This window comes from Mercenaria mercenaria, chromosome 7 (genome assembly GCF_021730395.1).
Source record: "Mercenaria mercenaria strain notata chromosome 7, MADL_Memer_1, whole genome shotgun sequence".
NCBI classification, from domain to species: Eukaryota; Metazoa; Mollusca; class Bivalvia; order Venerida; family Veneridae; genus Mercenaria; species Mercenaria mercenaria.
In genome coordinates this window covers 28,759,566-28,770,674 of record NC_069367.1, presented here as the reverse complement: position 1 = coordinate 28,770,674, position 11,109 = coordinate 28,759,566, and the positions used below count along the sequence as shown (strand labels likewise).

The 11,109-nt window shown below is 33.9% G+C and overlaps 1 protein-coding gene across 1 annotated transcript; it reads left to right on the top strand.

The window, feature by feature from the left end:
* The first annotated feature begins 7,499 nt into the window (after nucleotides 1-7,499).
* LOC123555960 (perlucin-like protein) lies at nucleotides 7,500-11,050 on the top strand. The gene is made up of 5 exons (XM_053548999.1): nucleotides 7,500-7,897; nucleotides 8,515-8,600; nucleotides 9,079-9,178; nucleotides 9,669-9,881; nucleotides 10,144-11,050. Exons 1-5 carry the CDS (start codon nucleotides 7,579-7,581, stop codon nucleotides 10,152-10,154), a joined length of 729 nt encoding a protein of 242 aa, XP_053404974.1. The 5' UTR covers nucleotides 7,500-7,578; the 3' UTR covers nucleotides 10,155-11,050.
* The last annotated feature ends 59 nt before the right edge of the window (nucleotides 11,051-11,109 follow it).

Sequence of the window (11,109 nt, the reverse complement as noted above, 5' to 3'; positions counted from 1 at the left end):
GATAAATCTGATGATGTTCACCTATGATCTCACCTAAAAGCTCCAACAACAACCTACAACCTCTTATTAGTATATGATGCAATAATGATAAACTACCTAAAGTGTTTTTATATAGCATGCAAAAACAATGAACTTGAGAACTGCCAAAACTTCACCTTATGAGTAATATATGTTCACTTTTCCCCTTGTTGAAAGTGTTGTTTTTCTTAAAGCATTTGAAATCATAGATATTATAAATACAATGCAACCTCTGTAGAGCAATACCCTGTGGGATATACAAATATTTTAGTTATTTTGAGGTTGTTGTTCTGGAGAAGTAAATTTGATAGTTATATTTCAGCTTATGGAAATTCTCATGATGTTGTTATAGAGAGGTTTTTGCTTCAGAGTGAGCTACTCTGGAGATTGTACTGTGAAAATTGCTTCAAACTTCATCTCCTTCAACTGAGCTAAATGAAGAAAAACAACAAAGGATTTTCCAAATTTAGAATTTTCTTGTTTACAATTTGACATTTAATGTTAGGCAACTATGCAGACATATTTTTATGTGACACAATGCCGCCTTTAACTATCTTATTCCAATGAACAAATTGTCAGTCTTGACAAAATCATGTGAAAAAAAGATCACAGTAAAAAAAAATCCTAATCATGATGCATCCAGCGTTGGGAAATTTCTCTCAAAACATCAGCTGCCATGTTTATATGGCGACCCGGAACTGGTTTTTACTACGTAGCCTTTTTGCGATTGGTCGATTCTGGAGGAGTGTTCACCACGTGAGCTGGTATAAACATGGCAGCTGATGTTTTGAGAGAAATACAGCGTTGGGAAATTGACTGGATGCATCGTTATTGACGGAAACTGGACGAAGTAATTATAGGTAAGCGACTAATTATTTATGTTTCTAAAGGCTGGCCACGATTGTGCTTGGAAATAACGAAAGGAATAGGTGGCTGCCATTGACTTGTCTATTGGTCCGAGAAATATACGGGTTAGGTCACATCGTGTACGAGATGATTTTGTCAAAGAATAGCGTCTCGCTGCATCAAAATGATGCAGCCTTGAGACCAAAGTGCATGTTTACCGTTAAGATTTATGCTTTATGCGTTGATTAAGACCAGATTTTCAAAAATCGACCGAAAATTGTGTACGCAGTGAGATCGTTACTGAGGCCATTCCATTTTTTCCTTAATGTTTGGCCGTAAAGTACCATACCTTTATTTTTTTTATATATAGCATTTTTTTTTTGGAAATGTGTTTCTCTGTTATTATGTTGGGGATCTGGGTTGTAGAGAACAGGGTGGGGGGTCCATCATTCATAAGGGGTCAAAGTCACACGCCGATTGCCTGTGTATGTAAGGGTTCTCTACATGCTGTTATACTGAAAAAAAACTTTAGTCTAAATAAAGCTTAGATCTATTTATATCTTCAAAAAAAGGAAGTCCCAAATTTCCACAGCTATTCACAGGCTGAAAATTTTAGGTACTAATATCAGCAAAGAGGTTGATATCTATACTTTTTAATTACTATCGTCAAAGGTAGGAAAAAACTTACTGGAAAGGCATAAACTTCTTATCTAGTCATTTCAATACATTTTCAGCTCATTTGCATATAAGAAGAAATTTACAGAATTCCCCCTGTTTCTCTTCATTTTCAAAAAAATCTGTAAGATGGATATAAACCAAAACATTCTCCTATGTGTCAGCTATCAGATATATATTTCAACAAAAACTGTCAACTTACCTTGTTTTTAGAAGAAGACAAAATTCCATGGCAACTTTCGCTTACCCGCAAAACTGTACTGCTCTAGGTAAATGCCTATATTATTATTCTCTGAATCTGATTCAATTATTTGCCTGGCTTTCTCGAACCTTTTGTTGTTGTTGTTTTTTTTTTTAGTACAAAAAAAAAATCTTATTGATGTTTCCATCAAATTTGCTACAAATAATACTTACAATTCATTCTAGCTGTAATCTTCAAATAACGTCTTAAAAAATCAAAGTGAACAAGATCAAGGAAGGCACAGAAAAAAAAATGATAAACTGAATATATGAAAATGTTACACACCACCACAATCAGACAAAGACTCGGTTCCCGTTAATGTTTTCTCTGAATTTGATTCAACAATTTCTCTGGCTTTCTCGAACGTTTTTTCTTTTTCAGTTCAACACAATCTTATAAATGTTTCATCAAAATCTACTTACAACTCCTTCTATGCTAGCTGTAACCTTCAAAGTAATATATTCCAACAATTTATTATTATTATTATTATTATTATTATTATTATTATAACAGATTTATATAGCCCTTTTCATGATAAACACGTTCAAAGGCGCTTTACATATACTGCAGCCACACAGGGCGCGAAAATCATCCTCTACTAGTACAGACACAGATCTATCTGACCAGAGGCACAGAGTGAGATAAAGCCCCCAGAAGAGACAGAGAGATTTTTCAGATACAGACGTGTCCGGCTAAATTAGCCTAGCTCTTTTCGAATAGACAGTCTGGTTCTTTAAAGCGGCATGCCTCCAGATTGTTCGACAACAAAAATTATTTTTTAGATAACTTGAAATAAATGCTATATTTCTTAAGAAGGCTTTAAAACTTAATTACTGACCAACCTTGTGTTGCGGAAACACATCAGAGTTTGCTGTTTTTACTACTTTTTACGATGAAAATCGAAAAGCGTTTGTCACGCTTTTACTCTAGGTAAACTGTCTCGATTATAAATATCTATATTTTGAAGTCATTATTCACTACTTTGGCTACGACGACGGGAAAATGTCTTTACTGCCGCGGCGGTCCGGGTTCGATTTTATTTGGATTTTTTAAAATATTTTAGTAACAAAAATTCATATTCTAATGTTCATAATATAACCAAAACTTCAATTTGAAAGAAAGATTAGTTTAAGCCAAATCTGGAGGCATGCTGCTTTAACGTGCCCGGTGTATAGCACCGATACGCGCGAAGCCGTCTTTCCTGGGAAGAACCAGTACAGGCCTCTAGTTAGGTGGGCATCTCAGAAATTTCCAGTGCCTTGAACGGGATTGGAACCCCAAACCTCTGGATTGACAGTCAACCGTGTTACCACTAAACCACCGGCCCACATTTTAAGTATTAATAGTTACTACTTTTTATGCTTTATGACATTTTAGCTGTCTTATGTTTATTTTAAACCTTGTCATACATGCTAGTATATATAATATTATAAAAGTATATCTTACAATTTTTACAGCAGCTACATAACCTTTTAATTAACCAATTGCTCTTACTTTTGTGATAGTATGGTAGATGATTTTCATTTTACAGATTAATCAATTTATTTCAATAAGTTTATTTGCGTACATGATGTTAATAATAATTAATGCCGATAAATAAAGAAAACATAGCTACTGTTTAGATAAAAATAAAAAGAGCATGCCTCCATGCAGTTTTAAGTTTGTTCGTTTTTGTTTTTTTTTTGTTTTTTTTTTTTTTTTTGTGTGTTTTTTTTTTTTTTTTTTTTTTTTTTTTTTTGTTTGTTTTTCGACATTTTGCTGGTAAGCAACTGAATATAAAATTCAAAATAAATTGATTCGGTGTGTTTAAGGCAATATTCATTTGATAAAACTGTCAAAACAAATCCGAACAATGAGTATATGTTAATCGGCATGCAATAGAAATAAAATGTAAAACAGAATGAATGTAATTGTAGCTGTACATTTGCTTATCTTGTATCATCTATTTTGTTAATCTTGCGGAATGCCCCTTTAATCACAGATCGTAAATAAAACACTAGAAAGTTTTTTTTTATTTTTATACATATATTTCTGAAAGGAAACAAGTCATATCTAAACAGCCTTTTTTGCACCCGGTTACGGTTATAAAATGTTATTATTTTAGTTTCATGCCTCTTTTTGTAATAACTCAATATACTTCAATATCCTGAACTATAATTGCCCCCGTATACCCTAAAGTGATTCTTTCTTCTCAACAGTCACAAGCGTATTCTCAGGTCCATCAGACCTTTGATTATAAACAGTTTTTTTTAATTATGTAACATGTGCGGTTGGGGAATAAAGTGTTTACAAATGTTTTTGGATGCTGTACCTGTACTAACCTGCTCTCTGCGAGTAACATCCAACATCTCTACATGAAGTGGAGGACAAATGATTTTAAACACGACCTCTTCTATGTAACAGTGTCGGAGAACGTTTGCCCTGCTCAAGGATCAAACTTACGGACTCATTAAGATCCAAGGACCTGCTTTCTCCAGTATAGATCAGAGAAAATAACATGTTCTCTTGCCAGTTAAAGGCAGAATTGTCTATGGTATGGTGTTGTTGAAAAAATAAGATGTTTATTAGGAAATAATAATTAATAAGCTATAGCTTTGTGTCTGCCTTTAGATAATGAACCATTTCTAAAAGGATGGTTTGATTTTTTTTAAAGAAAAACACCAGTGGAAGGAGTAATTGGATAGATGCTCTTAATATTGCTTATTTGCAATATCTTTACCCAATTTGAATAACGATTCTTAAAATGTGAAAAGGAATTGAATATACGTAGAACAGTAACATTTTTGTGTAGGACTGTTTCTTGAAGCTTTGCTAATAGCATACATGTATATTGTTTTATCAGAAGAGAAACATGAAATCCATTAGAGTTTGTTATTTATGATCGGCACCTCCCGTGATGTGATAAGCGGAGATAGCCGAACCATAACGGTCTGAAACACTCGCTAAAAATATCCGATAGTGATCGACCGGGAAAGGGAGACAATAATATATAGCGTTGATCTGGATAAACAAGGGAAGATAACAGAATCGATTTTACCCAGTTCTTCAGTCTGCGCTTACATTCCTTGAAACCATCGATGTCTAAACGTTTAAATCAGTTACTTGAATAATTCATCTTCTTCAAAACATTGCTGAAATACATGTAGTATTCGAGACGCTTCTAATTTGTTGTTTTAAGAGTTAAGGTAGTATGATGTTTTTGAATTTTAAGGTTATCTTTAATAATTTTAATATCATTGTAAAAACTAAAGTATTCTGAGAGTTTGATAACATTTCATTTACAATGCAACATTGATCTTTTTTCTAATTTAGGTACTCTTAATAAATCATTAACCAAATATAGTTATATTATTAAAAAGAAACATATTACAATAGGGAACTGCACGCCAAAACGTTTTTTCTTTATTTTTTTCTACGGAATTCAGTCGTCGAATTTTGATATTAATACTTATACATTTATTTCAGCAATGTTTTGAAGAAGATGGTTTCGACATTCATCATCGTGCTTTCGACTTTCATGATCGTCCTTTCGACTTTCGAGGATGAGAGTCGAAACCACGATGATAAAAGTCGAAACTACGATGTTGAAAGTCGAAAGTACGATGATGAAAAGTCGAAAGCACAATGATGAAAACACGAAACCACGATGGTGAAAACGCGAAAAGATATCACGTGTTCAACATCATAGCTTTCACTATCTTAGTTTCGAGTTTTCACCATCGTGATTCCGACTTTCACCGTTGTGTTTTCGACTGTCATCATTGTAGTTTCGTGATTTCGACTTTGAAATATGGGGTTCAAAAATATAAATATCGATGGTCCAAATGAAACACCGTAAATAACAGCAAAAGTAATGATAAAAAATGTTGTAACTTGCAAAAAATGCAAGTTCATGAAATCTTCACTTGCAACTTGAAATTCAGTTGCATTTCACTATGCAAGCTTAAATTCGAAACCCGGTGCTGCTTCTTCTGTTTATTGCATTGATGATTAAATTCGTGCATATCTTCTAAATGACTAGGGTATTTGTTATCATTTGAAGTTTACTCTCGTTCTCAAAAAGTCAACTGGTAAGTCACATGATGTACTCGAGAGTCGTCCATAGCTGAGAGCAGAATAATTCCAAATCATAATCTGGCACATCAATATTTTTTTTCCAACACAAATAGAACTCGCGGGGAGATCACAAGAACCTCAAGCTATGCCATGCAATTCGATTCGAGAAGATAATCGGTTTAATGGCTACTGTCCTTCTCTTATCTAAAACCTATGACTAATTCAATTAAGAAAATAGAAAATATTCACTTTTAAAAAGCTCACATTTTCTTCTGTACAGGGAACAGGCACTCCCGTCCACCATAATTGCCTCCCGACCGCCGTATTTGACCCATTTCATCGGCCATGTTTCTTCCAAAACCAATTATTTTTAGGCGATAATGGCCAGTAATTATTGGCAATTAGCGTGTCACCTCGTGCCAATTTTGTTGCTCACAGTTTGATCTCGGTTAAAGATAATACTAGATATATAATTAGTAGCATAATATTTGTGATTTTTTATATATCTGTCATAAAAATCTATTAAATTTATACGAAATTTATTGTGTTTGAAAGTAATATAAACCACTCGATCTTTTATGGAACGTAACGGCAATCTTAGATTTTAGCGCAGACAGTAAGCGCGGAGAGCAGCTTCCCTTACCAAAATGGCGAAAATTGTAAACAAACTTGTTTTGAAGTTGGAAAATTATATGTAACAATTTTTGTAGTACAATAAACCTCGCCGGAGTTTTAGATTGCTAAGAAGACCATTGGTATTGCGAAGGAAGGCAAATGCACGTCAATGTATCCTGGTAAACCGAGAAAGAAATGGGCCTAAAGGCTAAACTAGTCAGTAGTCTGAAAAATACATATACTGCCTGCACCTCCGATCAGCGGTCACCTGGCTTAAGCGGCAAAATTGTCTGATTCCCCTGGCTGGCTGCTTAAGACAGGTTAGACTGTATTACCATAATGTTCTTAAATATGCAACAAAAATGTTATTTTGCTGCGGTAGTTATTAAGCAAATTTCTGAAGTTTTTATCGGAATGATCAAGAAACTGAATGAAATTTACAAGAATACCCTTTGAAAGCATGGATCACAAAAAAAAAGAATATGGAAGGCTCGATTTAACTGACTGTTTATTAGAGGTAATGAAATTAGCAAAACGTAATTGATGCCAAAGAATTGTTCAGTATTTAAAAGACATTACATTCCTTCATTTGAAATTAGTAAAATAGTAACAGTAATTATGAAGGTAAAACAGTTGTAGTGTCACTCTGAATAACGATAAGACGTTAGTGTAATTTACACTTATGTTTAATAACAGTAAGTAAAGGATAATGCTTAGTGACTGTATTTTTAAGGAAATAATTCTCTTAACAATTGTTTCAGCTCACGATATTTGGAAACAGTTCTTGTTGTTTTTTACCATACCCTAGTTTTCAATAAATTCATTGATGCAGGAGTGACACAATATTTCTAAAGTAGCTCCGATATTGATTATTTCCGTCGCTAGGTCAATCTTGTCCTTAACATACCGCCAGAAGAAGCTTCAAATATTTATAAGAAATGTCGTTTGAACTTACATACCTCAGACCTGCGCGGAGAGTGATCGTTTAGCGTCGTGCTATTAGCAAATATCCTCTTTCATTCGTGACATTTCAGTTTCATTAGCGAGCTTTACCTATAAGTTAGTCAAACTAAACAAAACAATTTTGCTGGAATACTTTTTCCGTAAAAAGTACAAAGAAAGACGATATGAACGTCATTTCGTATAATGATGTTTATTTATTTTTCTTCTTTTCTGTTTTATTTGTCAGTTTTCAAACAACGTTATCTGTTGTTTTTAAAAAGTTTCGTCGAGATTTGGAACTTGATGGCTTCCGATGTGTAGCAGACGACATCATTTTTCAAGCAGAAAATATTTCAACACCCGTTGAATGTTCTAAGATTTGCTACAAGAATAAAATGTGTCGTGCATTCTTTTATCAACCGGATTTATTCACATGTATCGGCTGTGGTGGGACCTGCAATGGCGTTGATGTCCTAAATGGCTCGACGTGCTTTGTACAGGATGGTAAGCTTAAACTCTTTAATAAGATGCGGTTTTCTATTTTTAGATTTATTCACATTCTGTGAAATCATTTTATTCCGACGGGAGAAAAGTTTGTGGTTTATGCCAGGATAAATATGTTCTGGGATACTCGTGGGTAATAAATGTAAAGAGAAAAGTAAATTGAAATTTTATCCATTCTTTAAGTTTTGATTTAAACATCTATCACAGGCTCTAAAAATGAAAATGTATATAAAATTTATTTTTCCTTTACCAATCTAGCATCTGTCCTTTTTTTTTACTTCAAATCAAACCGAAGCGAAAAAGGTGCCTATTTGCGGCATTATGGGCCAAGTTCTGTGGTTAAGCATTTCTCGCCGACGCGTTTAAGGCAAACAGCAATTATATTTTTGTCATATTCGCCCCTGAACATTTTACCTTGGTATTTATTTACAACGTAACTGCTTTACGTAACGCTAAATGGTCGCAATGATGACTTTTTTGCATAGCGTATAATTCCTTGGTTGTTCAGCTCACCAGACCAGTACTATTACAGCTTGAAACTCAGTCATAGAATGTTGAAGTAGTTAAGCCAAGTATTATATTAGTTGTTGAAATTACCTGATAATATTAACTTGCAGATATGGCATGTCCTCGAAGCTGGAAACAGCACAGACTCTGCTGTTATTTCTTCAGTTCTGATAAAAAATCATGGACAAATGCTCTGGTATGTTGAAAAATTAAGAAACAAGAAATATTCTCCTAATGATCTGTGTTATTAGTTAATAAAATCTGTAAAACGATCGGCCGTTATTCTACACTTTAAATTAATGCAATAGCAAAAAGGCATTTTTTCAATTTGTTTTATTTAAAATTGTCGCAGAGATAGAGGTAGTTGCTTTAAAGACAGTTGAAAGGCTACCCGGTCGTTCAGTGTCAATCGCCTTTGTTATGATTTCCTCGTACAGTAAAGAGACATCCACCACTGCAAATATTTTAGCAGAGTTTTGCGAAATTGCTGCAATTAGCATTGATTCGTGTAGTTATAAAGCCATGTGACTTTCAGTAACAGTGATTGAAGTACCTTAAGAGAAGGTAATCTCTGTGGAGAGGTTTATTCATATAACTCAACAATGTTTAAAAGTAGCTGCAGAGGACTGAAAAATCTAATCTAGTTAAACCTTAAATTTCACAAATGTTTACAGGAGGCATGTAGAGAAAAGGGTGGATATCTTGTCGAGGTTAACGACGTCAAAGAACACAACTTCTTGATATCAACGGCCCCGTATCTGTTTTTGGATGGAGGTAAGCATTTAGGATTATACGACTAATAATAACAGTTTTGAACCATTGAACTCGCACTCGAATATTATATTCTTTATTTAACAGTCAAATTCCCCGTGTGAGTTGCAGAACAAATTATTTAAGTTAAATTACCTTACTGACAGAGTACCGAATTTGAGACCATTAAAATACGTGTAGTGATGTGCTCGGTATTGTGAGATATTGTTGTTAGACAAGTTTCTGTACTGATTACGCTCCTGTCGTGCAAAGTCTACTATAACTGATCATATGAGACGATTGTTAATATTAAATTTACCGGCGCATTTATTCGTAAACATAATTTTAAATTTGGATTACCTTCTATGGGCTGAGATTCTAGCTGTGTTTAAGATACATAAGAGATCTAGTCGTCCTGCATCATGTGGCTTCGATTCTTTAATCCGGTCTAAAAGTGCTTGTTTCATTACTGCTATCAATGTTAAAGAAGGCAACTATTTCTTTTATTTCACAGCCGAAACAGGGTATTGGATCGGTCTGACAAACAAGGAAAGAAATGGCACATTTGTCTGGATATCATCTGGACAGATTCCTTCTTTTACCATGTGGCGTCCTAGCGAGCCATCCCATTTTGACGAAGATTGTGCGTATGTCTCCGATTATAAAGGAGTATGGAACGATGTATGGTGTGAAGAAGAACTGCACTACATCTGCGAACGTAGACAAGGTGTGTGTTAAAATATGTTTACTTGATACATTATTGTATAAGGTTTATGTGTTGTTGTTTTTTTCCAAGGTCACATCTTAGTCACCCATTATCACTCCCATAAAAGAACTTGTTGTATATTCTAGATTAAACCTGATGTTATTATCGTTTCAAGTTGCGTTTTAGTAAAACTGTGTTAATTAGGAGAAACCTCTCTTTTATATGAAATACCGTTGAAAACTAATAAACAGAACATAAATCTTGTGTATCATTTTTTTTTCAGTTGACGTGTAGTTTTGCAGGGAACGACAGAAGAAGAATAAAGGATTTATCAGTAAAATCAAAATAGAAACTGCACTTGGACCGTTATATTCAGTTCTGCTTACTGTTTTACTATATGTAGCTTAAGTTAAATTTTATTGTTAATTTTATTACAAAACAAACAGACATAAGACAATGCTGTGAACTTCTGTTATTAACCCTTTGTTTATCAAGTCTTTGGTTATTACACAATCTGTTGCTACTGACTGGAGTGTCTTGCAAAATGTAAAAGGCAAATGATTACATGTATATAAATTCCGTTGAAAAAAAATAGACTTGCATTTCGATTCTTCTTAGAGAGGTTGGGGTTCCTTGCATGATTTAATTGCATCTGTAGAACACGGAACAAGATGGCCACTTGCATGATTTAACAGCATCTGTAGAACACGGAACAAGTGTTTATTTTAGCTAGTACAAACATTTTGCGAAGGATAGCTTCTTGAAGATATGCAAAACCATTCAATAGCTAGGTTTACTAATTACAGATAGTAATTGGTCGGAATATAAAAACGGAAAGTTCGGTAATTTTTTCATTATTTTTTGTCTTCAGTTGTTGGAAAGTTAATGATTAATGTATCATTTTCACTGCTAAAATAACTCTGTACACAAAAAAGGTCTATTTAGATAATTTACTTGAACACTAGCCTATCCTCAAGAACAAAGATGTACTTAACACATTGTTGTGTGTGTTTTTGTAGTTTGTTTTTTTTTAGTTTTTTTTTTTTATTATTGTTTTTTGTTTGTTTGCTTGCTTTGTTTTCAATACATTATAGAGCACAGTAAATTAATTCATATATGGCACAGTATATTAACTTTAGGGTGCGGTGAGTAAGCTCATATATAGCGCAGAGTATAAGCTCATATATAGCGCAGAGTATAAGCTCGTATATAGCACAGGGTATAAGCTCAGCTCATATATAGCGCAGAG

What these genes read in the sequence shown, in the direction of transcription:
- LOC123555960 (XM_053548999.1), top strand. Translation starts at nt 7,579, where the DNA reads ATGAACGTCATTTCGTATAATGATGTTTATTTATTTTTCTTCTTTTCT. An exon ending in GACGTGCTTTGTACAGGATG is followed by an intron (nt 7,898 to 8,514) that starts GTAAGCTTAAAC and finishes ATTAACTTGCAG; the next exon opens with ATATGGCATGTCCTCGAAGC. An exon ending in AATCATGGACAAATGCTCTG is followed by an intron (nt 8,601 to 9,078) that starts GTATGTTGAAAA and finishes AAATGTTTACAG; the next exon opens with GAGGCATGTAGAGAAAAGGG.